We start from the raw sequence: 19748 nt of genomic DNA, 5'->3' as shown, positions 1-19748 counted from the left end.
TGTTTAATTTCTAGTTGGTCCTTTTTCATATCCTCGAGGGTCTCGCTAAATTTATTGGCCTTTTCTAGGAAATTCTTGAAAAACCTTATAACCGTGGTTTTGAACTCTATATCCTCCATTTCTTTCATTTGTGATCTGTTTGTCTCTGCATTTTCGCTGCTTCCCTGAGTTGGTGGAATAGCTTTGTGTGGTAGGTGTCCTATAGGGCACAGTGGCTCAGCCTCCCCAGTTACCTGAGGTGAACACTCTTGGTGCACCCCTTTGTGGACTGTGTGCTCAGCCTTGTTGTAGTAAGTCTTGATTGTTGTTGGTATCACTGGGAGGAATTGACCTCCAGGCCAATTGGCTGTGAGGATCAGCTGTGTCTGTGCTGGGAGAACTTCTGTGCTGGAGACACTCTTATGAGACAAGACTTGCAAAATTGGAAAAGCCTCTGTGCTCAGCTTGGATGGGGCAGAGTCTCAGGGTGGAGCAGACAGCCTTGGCTTCCCGTCAGCCCTGCCCTATGAGGCCCCTGGGTCTCAGTGTCCCACGGTAATCGCTGCAAGCACCTCTGAGAGAAAGCCGCCCTCGAGTTTCGCCTGCTGCCAGACAGTCCAGTTTCTCCCTGAATGAATCTGGGTTCCCAGAAATTCGCCCGGAACTGGAGTTCAGCACAGTAGGGAGTTTTCGTCTCCCTCCCACTTTAGAAAGCCAGCTGCGCACCCAGCCGCCCATGCATTCAGTAGTCAGTCCTCTCTGCGCACGCTTGCGCCTCCGGACTTTTGTCTTCCGCAGCTCCCAAGTCTCAGTGTGCTTTCTCTATCCTGACAGTCCAGATTCCCCTGGAATGAATCTGTTTTCCCAGTGTCTCACCCGGGACTGGAGTTCAGTGCAGTCGGGAGCTTCCGTCTCCCTCCCGCTTTAGAAAGCCAGCCGCGCACTCAGCCGCCCATCCTCTCCGTGCGCGTCTCCATACCTCAGCCTTTTTAGCTCCTCTGAGTCAATTTGCTTTCCTCTTTCCTTCTAGTTGTAGTATTTCCACTCAGCCAGCTTTCCTGTGGTTCTGGATGGTGTCCGTTTTGTCTTTTAGTTGTAGTTTTGAAATTGTTGTGCGAGGCAGCAGTTTAAGTGTTTACCTATGCCACCATCTTGGTTTCTCTTCGAAAAGGCAGCATTTTAAAAGTTGCATATCTCTGAACAGAAGTAGTCACTTTGCCTCAAAATTTTTAATATTCAAGATTTAAAATGAGAACTAAACTAACTGGTAATTTACTGAAAGGTGTTAAAGGTAAAAAAAATTTTATTTTTTATTTGGTACTACTTTAAAGAGGTTTGCAGCAAGATTAAGGTAGACATATAATGAGGTGAAAGCCAGTTTGCCAACTGCCAACATACTTTACATGGTATAAATTGCCTTAGTTTTAGTAAAGAATTGCTAGCATGGAAATTCAATTTTATGAATTCCCAGAAATGATGAGAGTTAGGGATATACCAGTTTACATTAACCAGAATCAGAAAACACTAATTTAGAATGCCAGGTAATTCATTTCAGCGAGAAATAGACCTGTTGTGTAGACCAAACTAATTATGTTGGATGGACCAACACTCACCCTACTTTGAAAGATATTTATGTGAAACCAAATTATAATCAAAAGATTGTTTTTGTTAAGGTTGGAATTAGGACATGGTTCAGATGTTCATGACATCAAGATATAATAACTTGAAGTGTTCTCCCAAATTATAATATACTTGCCTTCAAAGCTAGATAAATTGACTTCGTGGAACAGCACATATCATTCCCTGGGTGGTGTTAGATACCAACTGGAAAATTATATTCTTCCTGGGTTTATGTAATAAGTAGACATCTTTTTTGTCTAGTATATCCATTTTTTCTTTAGATATCATAATAAAACTTATCAGATTAAATCCAGGATTTGTTTTTCTTACTTCTGGACTAATGTCCTTTGCATACATATTTCTAATTTGATATATGTTACATATTGCTATCTTCACTAAGTTTCAAGAATGAGTTGCTGTCACTTATTGATGTCATCAAATCAGTTATATTAATTAGACTATCTTGTAATTAATTCGGGCTTTTTCTGTTTTCAAGTCCTACCTTAAAGTATGCTATTGCCTTGAGACTTCAAATCAGCCTGTATAAAATAGCTTTATAAAAATCTGCACTTTCCCAAACTTTAAAAAAAACTAATATTGTCATTTTACATTATTTTACCTGCTCCCAAAATCTTTTAGCATAGGGTGTACATTTGGCTGCCTAAAGCAAAAGTAAAGACAGCTCTGTCACAAACTAAAAATTTCTTAACAGAATTAAGAGACCAGTGGAGCATGCTAATTTTCCTAAATGCCAGTTTTATTAGTCTTTATCTACAATTCTCATTAGGCTAATACCAATTTTTTGAAGTACATAGCATTTTATTATTTTTGTTTTAATTCTGTGTGGATTCATTTAGTTAATATGAATAGACAAAGTGCATATTTCTTTCCCTACCCTTAATTGTGTGCTTCAGAGAAGTAAACTATAAACTGGTATGATTTAGATTCTGTTAACATGCTCTGTTCTTAAGGTTTTTGTCACTATTTGGATTCTTTGTTTCTTCAAACCTTTATTTCTTTTCTACTGTACGTCTTTTCTTCCTATTCTTCTTTAAACCCTCTCCCCTCACAAAATATCTTTATCTTCACAACATTGTCTTTCTGGCTATGTTGTAACCACTAAATAATAATTACAGAGTTTGCATAGGATGAGGTACAGCGATAACCGGTCTGAAGAGAGGCTGTTAGTACTGAGTCATTCATTGGTCCTGATGGAGCTCACCTTATCTTCCAAGCGATCCTCACTTCCCAGCTCCCTTGAATCTCTTTCTGAGGGGCATAGACTCCTCACAGCTATTTACAGTCTGTCAAATCTTCAGTGTGCTCTGTGATTTATTTTGGGGACAGTGCTGAGAGAGACTTTTTTTTATCTGCAGTAACAAAATATAGACCTCTCTGTAACCTATTTTCATGGCTTCATCAAAAAGCGATTTTTATAAATATTTGCTTTAGTGCTTAATGTATGTTATTCTTACATGTCTCTTGTGTCAGTTCTTGGACATACTACTAGTAAATATTCCAAAACATAGGAGACTGACACTGTAAGGATCAGGATCAGCGTTGTGGTTGTTGTTTTTTTAATATATTTTATTGATTTTTTACAGAGAGGAAGGGAGAGGGAGATAGAGATAGAAACATCTATGAGAGAGAAACATCAATCGGCTGCCTCCTGCACACCCCCTACTGGGTGTGTGCCCACAACCAAGGTACATGCCCTTGACCAGAATCGAACACAGGACCCTTGAGTCCGCAGGCCGACGCTCTATCCACTAAGCCAAACCTGTTAGGGCCAGATCAGCTTTTGAATTTGGAAATGATCATTTGCTGTTGTTCAGGATTTTAATTCACCTCTTGGATAAAGTAACAGGTATATCTTTCAGGTCCTGAAATACACATGCATATTCTTAAAATACTTATAATTGCCTAATATTTTCCATAAAAATGTCATTTTAGTGACTTCAGCTATCAAGGAATGGAAAAGGTAAAAAAAAAATGGCAGATTTTATTCGCTCAGTCTCTACCTATAGCAGGCGTGGGGAACCATTTTTCTGCCAAGGGCCATTTGGATATTTATAACATCATTCCCGGGCCATACAAAATTACCAACTTAAAAATTAACCTGCTGTATTTGATCAAGCATTTAATGTACTCACTCCTAATGTCTAGGCAGGGCCAGACCAAACAATTTTTCGGTCCTTATATGACCCACCCCACGGGCCAGACGTTCCCCACAAAAAAACAAGTTTCTTCAGCTGATTAACCATAGGTAATTTCTAGCCATTTGTAGGTTTCCCTGGAGTTTTCTGGATAAAAATCAATGTTATTATTGATAGTCCCTGGAGGTAATAGTTGTAGGCATATTAGTTTTTTAAACTAATACTTTAAAACCCATTCCTGCTGGGTTATTAATGCTTTATTTTAACAATTTTATTTGAGAATATGAAAACAAGGAAATCTTTATATCATCCATTTTTTTAATGTTACTATCTCTATAAAGTTGCTCTGAATCTTATCTTCGAATGACTTGATTTTTCCAGGCCCCAAATGCTCACCAGTCCGTCTCCTTCAAAATCCATTCCAATTCCACAGCCTTTCCGACCAGCAGATGAAGATCATCGAAATCAGTTTGGACAACGAGATCGGTCCTCATCGGCTCCAAATGTGCATATAAACACAATAGAACCTGTCAATATTGATGTAAGTATCCAGCATTGTTAGAACTGAAAAATTTGAGTGTATTTATTTTTCTGCTACTGTTCTAATATAAATCAGAAATAAGTGTCATCTTTCATTAATCACAGTTATAAGTGATAGACTTTTATGAATTACAGATCAGAAAAGCCTTGCCATCTTCTCTGATGGCATTAAATGCTTAACTGGTACCAAGTTACACGCTTATTCTGATTTTTTCCCCCTTAAGACACCATTTGTAAAAGTCCTATTTTCATTTATTTAACAGATAATCCACTTGGCCATTTTATGATACAGAAAAAAATAAGAATACAGTTGTAGGTTTTTTCATTAAATCAATTTGAAATCTTTACCTAAATTTCTATAACTTTCTGTTATATAACCCTTAAGGACTAATCATTGCTTTATGTATTTGACATGTAAAGCTACCTTATCTTTTTTACTTTATTGAGTATACCATTGTATTCTGTTTCTATACGCATCTTGATTTGGGTATATTTTTTTAATGTAAAGTTTGTCATTAAGTTTTAATCATTCATTGTTTAAAATGCATCTTTTCTGGTCTCATCATCATATATTGTAACCTCACCTCTTCAGTTATTTTGACCACCTTCTGGCTGGTCACTCTTGACATTTTTACTTTCCTAGTTTATTTTGCACACTGTAATTTAATTATATACATTAGTGTCAATTCTTCAATTAGACCTTAACTTCTGGACAGCAGAAACCATTCCCAATATAGTTCCTTTGGCACCTATCTTAGAACTAAATACATAGTAAGTCATCAAAAAATATTTGTTTCAGTAAAAGATTTAGAAAATAAGGCAGAGGAAATTCCCTATAATATAGATCAGGAGGTGAACAAACTTTTCCTTAAAGAGCCAGATAGTAAATATTTTAGGCTTGTGGGCCATATGATTTCTAATGACAGCTATTGAACTCTGCCATTGTAGTGTGAAAGCAGCCATAGACAATGCATTGAAAACAAATGGATGTAGCTTTATTGCACTAAAATTTTATTTATAAGAATAAGTGGCCAATTAATTATATTTTGCCAGTCCCTGATATAGACAAAGAGAGGGAGAGAAGAGAAAAAAGATGAAACACACAGGATCCGTCCAACAGGACTAGTTCATTTAATTGGTCATCCCAATAAATGAGTTACACAGAAGAGGATAAAAGTGCCCTTGCCGTGTGAGCTGTGTTGGGCTGGGACCCTTGGAATAATCTTGGAATTAGATATTATGTTCTTCAGAACTTGTGCTTTAGAATAAAGAGGATAGATTATCCTTAATCTCTGTAATAAATATCGAAACAGAAAATCCACAATATTGGTGTGTTTTTTTTTGCTTTGGAAAGTAATTATATTTAAAAAAGGAAATTGAAACTGTGTAAACAGGGTCCTGGAGTTAATGAGGTGGTTATGTGTGTTAGAAGTCAGGTTGTTCTCTTATACAGGCCTTCCTTATGTGAGTCCTCATAATTACAAGGTGGAATAGAGAAGCAAAAATTGTCATAACAGGAAAATATATTAGTCTCCATTCAAATATCCCTTGCCATTTAATATCAGCCTGCATCCCAACCCCTTTACATTAATATCCAACATTTCAATGAAAACATAATGCGAACTTATTGCAAATCTGGCACACACAAAAAAAGATTTTAAGGATTTTATAAAGACTGTAAAAAGTGACTGGAGAACTACTCAAATCATATAAAGCCATTGACAAATACATAGAATTAAGTTAGTCTAGGTCAGTGGTCGGCAAACTCATTAGTCAACAGAGCGTCAAACCACGGCTCGCGAGCCACATGTGGCTCGGGAGCTGCAGTTTGCCGACCACTGGTCTAGGTAATAACAGAAAACACAAAATTCATAAGGATGACAATATGAAAATGAAAATTATTTCAATATCAAAGGATTGCCCTATCTGGTTTGGCTCAGTGACTAGAGTGTCGGCCTGTGGACTGAAGGGTTCCGGGTTCGATTCCAGTCCAAGGGCACATGCCTGGGTTGCAGGCTCAATCCCCAGTAGAGGGGGTGTGCAGGAGGCAGCCAATTAATGATTCTCTCTCATCATTGATGTTTCTCTCTCTCCCTCTTCCTTCCTCTCTGAAATCAATAAAAAATATACATATTAAATAAATATCAAAGGATTGAAAGAGGCCCTTGTGGGGTGGGGGCACAGGGGATCATGAGGGGGGGGTTAAAAGATCAAAAAAGGACTTGTATGCATGCATATGCGCATAACCAAAGAACACAAGACAGTAGGGGGGTGAGGGCATGTGCTGGGGGGTGGTAGCAGCCTGGGAGAGGTCAATGGGGGAAAAAGGAGACTTATGTAATACTTTAAACAGTAAAGAATTTAAATTTAAAAAAAAGAAAGAGTCCTTTGAAGGGTAGAGTCCCCTAGAATTATTTTTTTTTTCTAAATATATTTATTGAGTTTTACAAAGAGGAAGGGAGAGGGAAAGAGAGCCAGAAACATGGATAAGAAAGAAACATGGATCAGCTGCCTCCTGCACACCCCCCACTGGGGATGTGCCCGCAACCAAAGTACATGCCCTTGACCGGAATCGAACCTGGGACCCCTCAGTCCGCAGGCCGACCCTATATCCACTGAGCCAAACCGGTCAGGGCCCTAAAATTATTTTTAAATATATTCTTACTGATTTCAGAGAGGAAAGGAGAAAGAGAGAGAAACATCAGTGATGAAAGAATCATCTATCGGCTGCCTCCTGCACACCCCCTATTGGTGATTGAGGCCGAAATCCAGGCATGTGCCCTGACAGGGAAGCTAAGTGAGACCTCCTGGTTGACCTGTTGACCTGGTTCATAGGTCAGCACTCAACCACTGACCCACACTGGCCAGGCTAAAAGTTTTATTAAAATGACTATTATTGTGTGTAAAATATGAACTTGAAATTAAGAATTTCAATTTGTGCTGTCATATAAGTTTGATATTCTCACCAATAAAAACTTTATTCTTTCTCTATTTATTCTAAGAATTAAGCATATTTTTGAAATTATAACTTAATGTAAAAGAAATAAACCTTATAAATTTTAATTTTATTTTTAAAGAAAAATTCCCAAATCAGACTTTCTTCCCACTTTTTACTATGAATTTTTTTCTGTCTTTTTATTGGATTCATTTTAAGTGACCTTTTCCTAATACTAATTTCCTCAACTAATAAGGTTTTCCTTGATCTAGTTAGATTTGAATACAAAGGAAGAAAGATGTAGGAGAAGGGAATATGGGAATAAGAAAACAAATCTTATTTATAGGTTATGTCTGTTCTCAGAAACTCAAAATTGTAACCTTCATCTTTACTTTCAAAACATTCTTTAGATCAGCGACTTTCAATCTTTTCCACCTCATGACACTCAGAAGCTAATTACTAAAAATCTATGGCACACCAAAAAATACTTTTTTTTGCTGATCTGACAAAAATATAGGTATAATTTTGATCAATTCATACTAGGTGTCTATTGTGTTGATGTTGTCATTTTTTTCATTTGACAATCTAAGGAAAAGACGTCAGTATTTTGACTAATCATTTGTAGCATGTTTTATTTATTTATTTTTTTAAATTGATTTGAGGGAGGGAGAGAGAGAGTTAGAAACATCAGTGATGAGAGAGAATCATTAATTGGCTGCCTCCTGCATGGCCCCTACTGGGGGGTTGAGCCCGCAACCCAGGCATGCGCCCTTGACGAGAATCGAACATGGGACCCTTCAGTCCACAGGCTGACGCTCTATTCACTGAGCCAAACCAGCTAGGGCAAGTATAGCATATTTTAAAAATTCTTGCGACACGCTGGTTGAAAATCACTGGTTTAGGCTATTTTGCTTTATCTCTTATTGTCACCACTATTCTGTTCTCTTAGGCTTGAGCATTTGGAGTGTCATCTTTATATCTTGCATTTTCATCCTCCCCTAAGATTAAATAGTCATAATCTATCACCTTTTCCTTTTGATATGCATCCAAGATTTGTTCTTGTTGCCACCACCACTTGGACCCGTATTTATATTTCATTTGAACTACTTACTTTACTACATTACTCTCCTAAATGGATTTCCTGCCATTGATTTCTCTCTCTCCATTCCATTCTTTATGCTACCACCATATTAATTTTTTACAACACCTTTATCATTATCTCTTCCCTTGTTCCAAAACTGTCATTGGCTTCCCATTGATTGCAAGATGAAATGTAAACCCTTTAGCATTTTCGTTCAGTGTCAATCATTTCACTCAGTTTCAGTCGTTATTTACCATTTATTTTTCCAGTAAACAAGATTTAATATTGACTCTGGGATAGACACTGTGTCAGAATTTGGAATTAAGGATGAATTAGCAGACAATCTTTGCCCTCAACGAAGTCATAATCTAATGTATGAATCATATATAAATAAATAATCACAAAAAATATATAATGATAGTTTATTGAAGAGGGTAATAAACTACCTGGTTGGATCTAGGAATATTTAGCAGATATAAACATTTAAGCCAGGTTGTAAAAGATGAAAGAGTAGGAGTTCATTCAATACACTAGTTGGGGTTTTAGGAAGAAAGGGCATTTGTTAAGGAAATAGTATATGCAAAAGTATGAAAGTATCTTTATATAGAAAGTTAGTGAGACCCCTCCAGGATTTTATATTTATTGGTAGCCACACAACACCTAGCACCTTGTTTGCAGATCTATGAGTATTTGTTGATAATTCTGTAGAAAATGTTGAAGGCTTTATAGGATACATTGAACATGGTAGAAATACTTTTGCAAAGAATTTACTCTTTGTTCTTGCCCATAAACAAAAAGCTGCCTGTTTGCAAAGAGCCTCTAAGCCTATTTAGAGACATTTGGGACCATTCAATTCCTCACATTTAAATTATATTGAGCAAACACATTAATCTAAGTTCTGTCTATTAATATCCAAATTGCATTGCATTGCCAGAAGACTCTTTCCCTCACTCCCCACATTGTCTGTGATAAAAAAAAAAACACTACATCTTAATAATGACAGATTTTAACAAAACTCTTGTTTGAGCCATTTTTGTTTTTGTCCGTCTAGTGTGTCTTTACACATATTTTTATTACTGTAATCAGTGTACATTTTTTATTCTGTTTTTTATTATATTGTAAACATTTCATGATTCAATCTTTATAATTATTTTAGTAGATGCATAATACTCATTAAATTTATACACCATAATTTACTGAGCCAATATGTCAGTAAGCCTAGAAGAGGGAAATAATTATTTCTGATTTTTTAGTATGGTGAATAATGCTGCACTAAACATCTTTGTGCATATCATTTTTTTCTTCTGAATTATTTCCTTAGGAAAAATTCCCAGAAGTGGAATTACAGGATCAAAGGGTATGAACATTTTATGGCTCTTAATATGTGCCAGTAGAATTTTTATAAGAATTGATGCAGCCATTGGTTTTGAATGGCCTGAAATGGATTTCAACATTTAATCAGGACTAATAATCCCTTCAGTATAGGATTAGGTTGCTTCAAATTTTGATTTTTATCGTGTTCACTAGCTAATTTTATATTTTTTCTGTTTTGTGAAGTAATTATAAGACAGTTATTTTAAATTAACCTTTCTGTTCATGCTTAGTGGAAAACTCAGTGTTGTTATTACTTTCCTACCACATGCTTTGAATAAAATATATATTACTATTTATTTGTAGGACTTGATTAGAGACCAAGGGTTTCGTAGTGATGGAGGTAAGTGGTGATTTCAATTTTTAAAAACTCAAGGAAAAATGCAACTGCTTTGCTGCTTGTCTCCTTTATATTTGCTTCTTTCATGAAACACAGACACAGAGAAAAATGTGTAGATAAAACCCCAAATTTTTTTGTTTCCTTTAGTATTTATCAATTATCTCTAATAAAATTTTAACTAACTTATAACATGAATAGAGAAAAAGTAGACATTAAAAGGGTTCTTAAATGTACTACCTATAATTTTAAAAGGTTGTCAAGGAGAGATTCTTAGTTATTTTACCCACTTCATTGATTCCAAACCCTCTCCAAAGCTGGAGATGCAAAATTTCTTTTGGAAACCTCCACCAATATTTAAATATTAAGCTTAGAATCAATTAAAACTTGATTTTTCTAAATCATTCTTGGAGAATCCCTTGAATTGCCTGTCACAACTTCTCAATTTGATAGATATTGTCGACTATTTCCCTCAGTCTTCTAAAAGGGTTTAAAATGTACATTTTACATAATGGGTCCCTAATAAAGAAGCCTAGTTGCCCTTTTTTGTCCGGTAAATAAAATAAGCAAATAAGAAATTAAATTGAGATTTCTTACAGAATTTTTATCTGACTTTTCACTCTAGCACCCAGTAAAAATAGGGGGCATAAGAAAACATTGCATAAGAAAATTCTTTTTAAATAAGAATTTACCCCCACATAATGTTTTCCAAGAGATGGTATTTGAACTATCTTTAAGTTTTCTTCTAGATGATTCTCCATTACTTTTTCAGCTGTCTTCTGTCTAATAAGGAAGGCCTGCAATACCTGCTTATCTTGTTTAGAGTTGGTCTCTTCACTGTGACCTGCTTTGTCTTCAAAATGTCTAAGCCCAGTCTCAAAGATATTTTATAGTGAACATTGTATAAACCATCTTTTGTTGTGTTTCTGTGTACCTGTGAAGCTACCAAAGTAATAACCCTGCATTAAATACTCTAGACTTCATATTTACTATAGTATATAGTTATAAAAGTATTTTTTCTGTTTGTTATTCCATGAACCCTCCAATTAATGTTGCTGCCAGTTTGACTTTCATATGTCTTAGTAGCTGTGGCTTTTGAAAATTTTGCCCAATACATCCAGCATTTAAATGTTGCCATCATTTTAGCATCACAAAGTTAACTTAGTCTTAAAAACTGCCTGCTTAGTACCTAAAATGAAGTGGCATCTCTTGTCCTTTCTTATGAGTCATTTTTTAAAAAATCATTGGGATTTTGAAAAGTGTTTTAAACATCCAGAATTATTTTGTGAAGCAGGCTTCGACTCATCTTATTTATTCCCCATGACTTCTTTCATTTCTTCTGTGTGTCTGTCTTCCTGTGTTTGCCTGCCCCTCTCTTTCTCTTCTAACAGCCCCTTTGAACCAGCTGATGCGCTGCCTTCGGAAATACCAATCCCGGACTCCCAGTCCCCTCCTACATTCTGTCCCCAGTGAAATAGTGTTTGATTTTGAGCCTGGCCCAGTGTTCAGAGGTAGTTGGGCTCTTCTTTCTTGTTTTCACCCAAAGCAGACTAAATATACACTACAGCTACTGTTTGTGCCTCACCTTCACAGCGTGTGTTTGTAAGTGTGAGAGTTTTCAGTACTAAATTTCTGCTTGGCCTGGCTGGAATGCTCTGAATGTGCTTGTCACACATACTCACTACCACAAGCTTTCTGTCATAAATTTTAAAAGCAAGAAAAGTCTTAGATTTCCATCATGGTTTCTGTTACATTACTTTTGGTCTTGGTAACTTCTTAAACTCAGTGGGTGGCAATAAATAACGTGGGAGGGGGTGTCCCACTTGAATTCCTTTTATTTTAATCCATTTAGGTGGTCACCTTGATGATTGTTAATACTTGTTACCAATTTTTTTGGTTTCTAAAAAAGTAAAAATGGAAATCCCTGTTATGAGATTTTACTAGACTTTTGCCTTTATTTTTTTTTGTATTATCAGCAGTGTCCTTTTTTAAATGTAGGACATGTATATTTTATATTATATCAGAGGTAGAGAGCTTTGAAAAGATTTTTAATATATTTGGGATATTTTAGCATACTTCAGAAAATTTGAGGATTGATACTTCCTTTCAGTTATGCCTTAATCTGAGAAAAAAGCAGTATAATTTCAATCTCCCATTTTATTTTGCCATAACTTTAATTAGTAGTTAAACTGATTTTTTTTTTAAATAAAGTCAAAATTGAGGCAGGAGTTTGCTATAAATAGTTTTAAAGAATTTACTGGCTTTTACTAGTGTCTGCCAATTATTCTGAACATAGTGGTGGTGTTTCATATTTTTGCTCTTAGCCCATCTGTTTCTCAGAAAATCCATAGAATGGGCTGGAAGTCATACAGGACTGAGTGGCATAATTTAATAATATCAGTAGAGTACTAAGTAGATCAGAACTGGGAGGCCTGGGCAAACAGTTAAGGCTTTATGATATTGAAAATTATCAGTAGAAGGTAGAAAATGGATTGTGCTCTAGTTAATAGACATTCCATTTTCTTTTAGAAATTTACAGATGAGATTATGGAAATTCCACATGGTAGCATGTGATGTAATAATAAAATTTCTACACAGATTTAAATGTTGCCATTGGTATCCCTGTTTGAAAGATAGTGACTACCTCTTTCCAAAGAATAGTATTTTTTTTAAAAATTCTCTTGAAGTCTTTTTGTTCTGTGTATGCAAATATTTTTTGATATCTCAGTCCTACTTAACTGTACTCAGGCCCCATTGGGAGTCATTGTCCTGAACTACTCTGAACAAGATACTGTACATGAATTTAGAATTATTGCCACTGAGCCAGCATTTGGAAAAGTACCCATCAGAAAGTATACAACCCTGCCAACTGAGTCTACTTTCAAAGAATACACCCCGTGGACTCAGTTGACAGAATATTTCCATTTGTAGTAACTTGGCTGAGAGGCCATATCACTTACTTTGCTCTCACTTATAAAGGCAGTCAGGGATTATTCAGAGAGGCTTGAGAAACCTGCTGGCTTTTATTGTATACAGGCAACAAATCATATTTGTTTACTAGACTAAGCCTTCAGGAACTGATGAAACTGACCAGTGTCTCTCACTCTTAAGTAGTCTAGTATGTGGTGTAGGATTTTTTTTTTTTAATTTAGTGGCTAATATGAAGAAGCCAAATATTTTCAACATTATGGCCATTATTAGAATATGTTTCCATTTGGGGATTTCCATCTTTTTTTATATTGATTTATATTTGTTTGCTGAAGCAACAAAATAAAGCTGTTGTTTTTTTATACAGGCTATTAAATTGATTTTGCTTTTTTGATTTTTAAAGTCAAAGAAACAGAACCTTGGGAATATTGTTTAGTATTTATCTCTTATTTTAAAGATAGTCTTTTTCTTAGAAAATGCACCAATAAGCAAAGTGTATATCTGTAATCAGATGTTTCAAGGATCATTAAATTGGCCAGAAAACTAAAAGAAATTACAGTACTAATTACCAAATGAGACCCCTTTTTGGCCTATCCTTTCTAAAAGTTCTATACTTGAACATGCACTGTATTTTTTAAATAAGTCTAAATCTCCCCACACCCTCTGCCCCCAATAAATAAATTAACATACTTGATCTTCCTTTAATGGATACATTTTTCCTTTCACTAACTTAGGGTCAACTACAGGTTTATCCGCCACCCCCCCTGCCTCATTACCTGGCTCACTCACTAATGTGAAAGCATTACAGAAATCTCCAGGACCTCAGCGGGAAAGAAAATCATCTTCATCCTCAGAAGACAGGAATCGAATGGTAAAAGTATATGATATCTTCATTCTTCTGTGTTCTTTATAGAAGTTAGTGCCAAATCTAATGTCACCTTTAGATATAATGATATGTCCATATGTGACACAGAATTCCCATAATCAAATAAAATTAAGAGCTGATAATTGTTTGTTTAAAGCATATTTGCACAACACAGATTTATGCTTTCAACTCTAATGCAATTAAAGGTAGTTTCAAAAGTATAAGAATACAGTTGACCTTTGAATAAGAAGAATTTGAATTGCGTGGATCTACTTACATGCTGGTGTGTGTTTCTTTTTTTCAGTAAATAAACAGTTAGCCCTCCATATCCCCAGGTTTTGCATGATTGAAAGCAGTATTGGTCCTGGAAAACCAATCCCCAACAGATACGAAGAGACCATTATAGTGAAGTTTTGGGAGAAATCAAAAGTTATACACCAATTTTCTTTATTTTTTTTTTTAATATGGAATGCTTCATGAATTTGCGTGTCATCCATGTGCATCCTAATCTTCTCTGTAGGGTTCCAATTTTTTAGTATATGTACTGCCGAAGGGAGCACTATACACCAATTTTCCACTGCCCCGAGTCAGTACCTTTAAGCTCCCCATTTTTGAGGGTCAACTGTAGTGTTCTCTTTTTAAAATAAGGAAAAAGGGGTAAGCCTAATATTTTAGGAAGCATTATTAGGCATATATGTTCTAAAGCAGCAGTCGCCAATCTTTTGGACCTCACAGACCACCAGTGGTGACCACTATTAAAGGGCTTATCTGAAATTCAGATATTTACCAAATGATATTCTTTCCTATTTGAAAAAATAACTTTCTGCTGCACAATAAATACATATTAAAAACAATTTAATTTTAGCAATAGTGTAGTAATAGTATATGTTGGACAGGTGGATTCTCTACCCTACCAAAGTGATTGTATATGTTGACAGTTTTTAAGAGACTGGATCAGATAAGATATATGAGGAAATTTAGCACTGACTAGAAGAAAGTAAGTAGGTAAATTATCAACAGTAACCATAGTATGTTCATTTAAAATTTTGGCCTTTGGAGCCAAAACTAATCACAGATACTTATATTGCCTGTTAGTAGCCCTGAAAACTGACCTAGTTCTTCAATTTAAGTTCTGTATTATAAGAATCATACTTCTATTATTCTTCCAGAGTGTGTGTGTGTGTGTGTGTGTGTGTGTGTTTAATGTCCCTTTCACACTCAGACACAGGGGAGAATGTACTTAGTGTGAAACAAGGTTTTCCCTTTTTTTGTTTGCTTTGGATTGACTTTTGCACTACTTTTATCAAGAAAACACTTGGTAGACGGGATTCAAGTGACGATTGGGAGATTCCTGATGGGCAGATCACAGTGGGACAAAGAATTGGTTCCGGGTCATTTGGGACAGTCTACAAGGGGAAGTGGCATGGTATGTATATAGTACGATGACCTTGTCACAAGTTTTAATAATAGGAAATATCTAACAACTTTTGTTTTTTAAAAATCAAAGGAAGTATTCACTTTCTGCATCATTAAACTTTTATCATATTCAAGAGTTACTAAAGATTTCTAACAAAAATTATGGAAAATAAAAACTGGATTCATAGCAATCTGGTCTTCTATCATTATATTAACTTCAGTTTTTAAAATGTATTTTTATTTATTTCAGAGAGGGAAGGAAGAGGAAGAGAGAGAGAAATATCAATGATGAAGAGAATCATGGATCAGCTGCCTCCTGCACGCCCCCCACCAGGGATCGAGCCCACAACCCGGGCATGTGCCCTGACCAGGAATCGAACCATGACCTCCTGAGCCATACCAACTGGGCTTAGTTACAGTTTTTAAAGATGATGATTCTCACCCGGCTGGCTTGGCTCAGTGGTTGAAGTCATGGTTTGATTCCCAGTCTGGGCATATGCCCAGGTTGTGGGCTCGATCCCCAGTGTGGGGCGTGCAGAAGGCAGCTGAACCATGATTCGCTCTCATCATTGATGTTTCTCTCCCTCTCCCTTCCTCAGTGAAATCAGTAAAAATATATTTTAAAAAAGATGATTCTCCAGGGGAGCTAATCCCCAAGATGTTTTTTTTCTTTGATAATTTTTCTGCTTATACTTTTATATGTATTATAAACCACAAGTATATTAAAAGTGTACTTACAAAAGGAAGAAATGGAGTGAAAACATAAAAAAATGTTCAGCCTCACTAGTTACCAGAATTGCAAAATCAAAAAATAGGAATCATTATTTGCTTCTCAAATGGACAAAGAATTTTTTTTAATTGGTCATAATTAGAGTTATGAATATAATGCTGCTGATGGAAAAAGAAATTGCTACAAATTTTCTAGAGAGAAATTTGGCAATATGTATATCAAACCAATAATTCCATTTGTAGAACTTTATAATGAGGAAGTAATTGGACAAGAACAAACAGATGTGTGTGCAAGTACATTAATTAGAGACTTAATATTAATGAAAAATGGAAATAAATGTAAGTGCCCATTAATAGAGTATTATATAAATACATTGATAACCTCCATGTATGATTATATAGAAATTAAAGTAGTATGGTAGATTTCTATTTATTGCTATGGAAAGGTGTCTGTGTTATATTAAATTTTACAGAGCAGCATGTAAAATATCCCATATTATGGTGCTACATGGAAGTATATATAACAATTTTTAAAAGGATCATCAGTATTTGAGTACATGTCTTTTTAGGTTATCTTTTCACATGAATTCATAAATATCTGTACTGATACATATAAAAGCCTAGTAGAATATACATCAATATATTAACAATGTTCATTTATGTGTGATATGATTATGGGAAATATTTTTTCTTTGTTTCTTCAAAATGTTTAATTTTTTTGCTATGAGCACTGTATTAATTTGATAATCAGGAAAAATAAGTTAATTATACTAAAGTATAATATACATAAAAGTGCATGTAAGTGTTCAAGTAGCTGAAATATCACAAAGTGAACACATCTGTAGTCAATAAACAGAACATTACCAACATTGTAGAAGTCCTGCTCATGTCCTCCTCCCCCAAGAGCAACCACTATCCTGGTTTTAGCAGAAATCTAACAGTATGCATTCTTTTGTGACTCACCCCTTTCACTCAACATTGTTTATAAGATTCATCTGCATTGTTGTGTATAGTTGCAGATCATTCATGATCTATAAAACGATTCCTTTTTTTATTTACTATGTAATGAGAATTTTAATAGTTTCCAGTTTGGGCCTATTGCAAATGCTGCTGCTGTGAACATTCTTAGTTCATTCATGTCATTTGATGAGCATATGTGTCCATTTTTGCTGGCTATATACCTAGAAAAGAATTATGGGACCACTGTATATGCATATATTCAGTTTTAGTAGATACTGCCAGCAGTGTTTTAAGTGGTTATACCAATTTACACACCCACTGGTAGTGTGTGTGACTTCTACCTGTTTCACATAAAGTTGTTTTTTTTTAAATAACTTGCCTAAGCAAAGCAACAAGTGATCTATAGATTGGAAAAAAAGGTTAGGTACTCTAATAAGGAAATTTTGTAGTTTTCTATTTCAGCCTAGCTCCATTTGGCCTGTGATTTTTAGTTTTAACATTTAGTCAGTACATGTGTCTAATTTAATATTGTTAAATAACCTGGAAAATACCATGGGTACTTAGCTGGTTAAACTAAATTTCCAGATGAAAAACAAGGTTGGCTATCTTTTTTAGATTGGTATTTTGAAATATCAGTATAAGAGTATCATTGTTGGTTTAGTGTTATCCTTAGAAAATTAATGCAATTAAGGAAGGTATGATATAATTTATTTCATAAGTTACCATAAAGCAGTTTAATAATGGTGTGGATTTAAGGCTGTGGTAATTCATGAAAATATACAAGAGTTTTTAATATTTTTAAATCTTAAAAAATAGAATGACATTTGGATTGACAATTACCTTTTAGGTGATGTGGCAGTGAAAATGTTGAATGTGACAGCACCTACACCTCAGCAGTTACAGGCCTTCAAAAATGAAGTAGGAGTACTCAGGTGAGTTAGTATAGACCAGCCTTGGGCAAACTACGGCCCGCGGGCCGGATCCGGCTGTTCTATCCAGTTCTCTTGCTCTCCCCTCCACTCCTTTACTTTGAATTTATATTAGTTCACACAAACACTCCATCCATGCTTTTGTTCCGGCCCTCCGGTCCAGTTTAAGAACCCATTGTGGCCCTCGAGTTAAAAAATTTGCCCACCCCTGGTATAGACTATTGTTTTCCAGAGACAGTATCTTATTTAACTCCTGTTTTTCAGTGGTTGCCACTGTTTGCTATATTTACTCAAAATGGATAAAAAGAGTTTGAGTAGATTTTAACTTTAACCATATTCTTTTAAGTGTTATGCAATATTATATTGTATAGGTGATAGGAGAATTAAGCTTAGAGTGGATTTTGAGAAATAATACTTCCACTTATGTAAATAATTCTCTCAAGATTCTAATCTTACCAGAACACATTTAGATATTACGTCATGCCATGGAACTTGAGGAACATTAACAAACTGCAGTATGTATAGGTAAGAACAACTTAAGTGGGGGCGATTCTAGAACTGCAACTTAGGGGGCCAAAGTAATCAACAGAACTGAGGATATTGGGTCCATAGAAAGCTCTTATGTTCCATAGAGTACAGACTCTTCTTCCAGAGAGCAGAACAGGGAAGCGAGTGGGGAAGTTGTAGGAAAATGATTCTTTCTCAACCAAAAAAAAAATTCTAAAACTAGAACTACTTAAAACAAAAGAATGGGAGAAATAGGCTTTAGCCTCAGTGATGAACTTTCCATAATTAAAGGTACTTAAGCAACGTCTAGTTGCCTGTCTGGTATATTAAAAAAGATATTTCTGAAAAGAGTAGAATGTTAAAATAGACAATTACTAAAGTCTGCTAAATTTTTCCTTTTGCCTTTTTTAAAATACCTTTTTCTGACAAAATCTTACTGATAAGTAGACTTCTTTGGCCTCTTTTTAACATTTGCTGAAGTTTATTGACATTTACTGTTTACTTTCACATTTCTTTTTATAGGAAAACTCGACATGTGAATATTCTACTCTTCATGGGCTATTCAACAAAGCCACAACTGGCTATTGTTACCCAGTGGTGTGAGGGCTCCAGCTTATATCACCATCTCCACATCATTGAGACCAAATTTGAGATGATCAAACTTATTGATATTGCACGGCAGACTGCACAGGGCATGGAGTAAGTTCCATTCTGTTAAATCTATTGTAAATTACTTTTGAAGACCAGTGATGGTGTTTTAAAGATTTCAGCTGATAATCTTTTGGATTGCGTTTTAAATTACTGTCTAACAACATATAGACACTTTTAACTAATGGCTTGCAAATATGATACTAAGAAATAAAATAATCCACTTTACAGTCTTCAAAACAAAGTATTTGATAATAAATATGTGACTGCAAATTTATGTTCTGCATGCAGTGATTTAGCTAAGCAATAATGGTTCAAAAAATAAAAAGGCAAGCAAAAGACCACTAAAAATCATTAGCAGTTATAGAAGTATATAAAATAATTGTTAGTTATTCTTTCAAATTATTTTCTCTAAGTTCCCATATTTTCATTTGCATATAATAAAGTAAAATGAAAATATATATTCTGGTCCTTTCTGAGGATTTCAAGTTGAGTTGTTCATATCCACTGAATTATGCTCTGTAATTTAAAAGATAAAATAACTTTATAAAATTTACCACAGGCCAGAATTTGAATCTGTTCAAATCTGAAAGGTTATATTAAAAATTTTTAAGAGTAAATCATAGCAAATATAGTAAACATTGTGAGAGAAACAAAGCTTACTCCCCACCCCTACCTTCACGCCCCCTGCTCCAAGCACACGCCCTCCTCAGGGCCTTTGTACTTGTTATTTTCTCTTGGGTGTAC

General features: G+C 35.2%; 1 protein-coding gene across 5 annotated transcripts in view; it reads left to right on the top strand.

The window, feature by feature from the left end:
- BRAF (B-Raf proto-oncogene, serine/threonine kinase) overlaps positions 1-19748 on the top strand; it is a 150391-nt gene that overhangs the window by 84825 nt on the left and 45818 nt on the right. For 2 of the 5 annotated variants that reach the window (XM_080665983.1, XM_080665984.1), the window contains exons 8-13: positions 4137-4296; positions 9989-10025; positions 13682-13818; positions 15121-15238; positions 17765-17849; positions 18876-19052. In XM_080665983.1, coding sequence (XP_080522109.1) covers positions 4137-4296; positions 9989-10025; positions 13682-13818; positions 15121-15238; positions 17765-17849; positions 18876-19052 — 714 coding nt within the window. Of the gene's footprint in view, positions 1-4136; positions 4297-9632; positions 9669-9988; positions 10026-11410; positions 11531-13681; positions 13819-15120; positions 15239-17764; positions 17850-18875; positions 19053-19748 lie in introns of all 5 variants that reach the window. The other 3 variants (XM_080665980.1, XM_080665981.1, XM_080665982.1) reach the window with 3 other exon arrangements.

Source organism: Plecotus auritus (genome assembly GCF_963455305.1).
Source record: "Plecotus auritus genome assembly, chromosome: 4".
NCBI lineage: Eukaryota > Metazoa > Chordata > Mammalia > Chiroptera > Vespertilionidae > Plecotus > Plecotus auritus.
The sequence above is the reverse complement of the archived record's forward strand: the minus strand, read 5'-3'. Positions and strand labels throughout refer to the sequence as shown.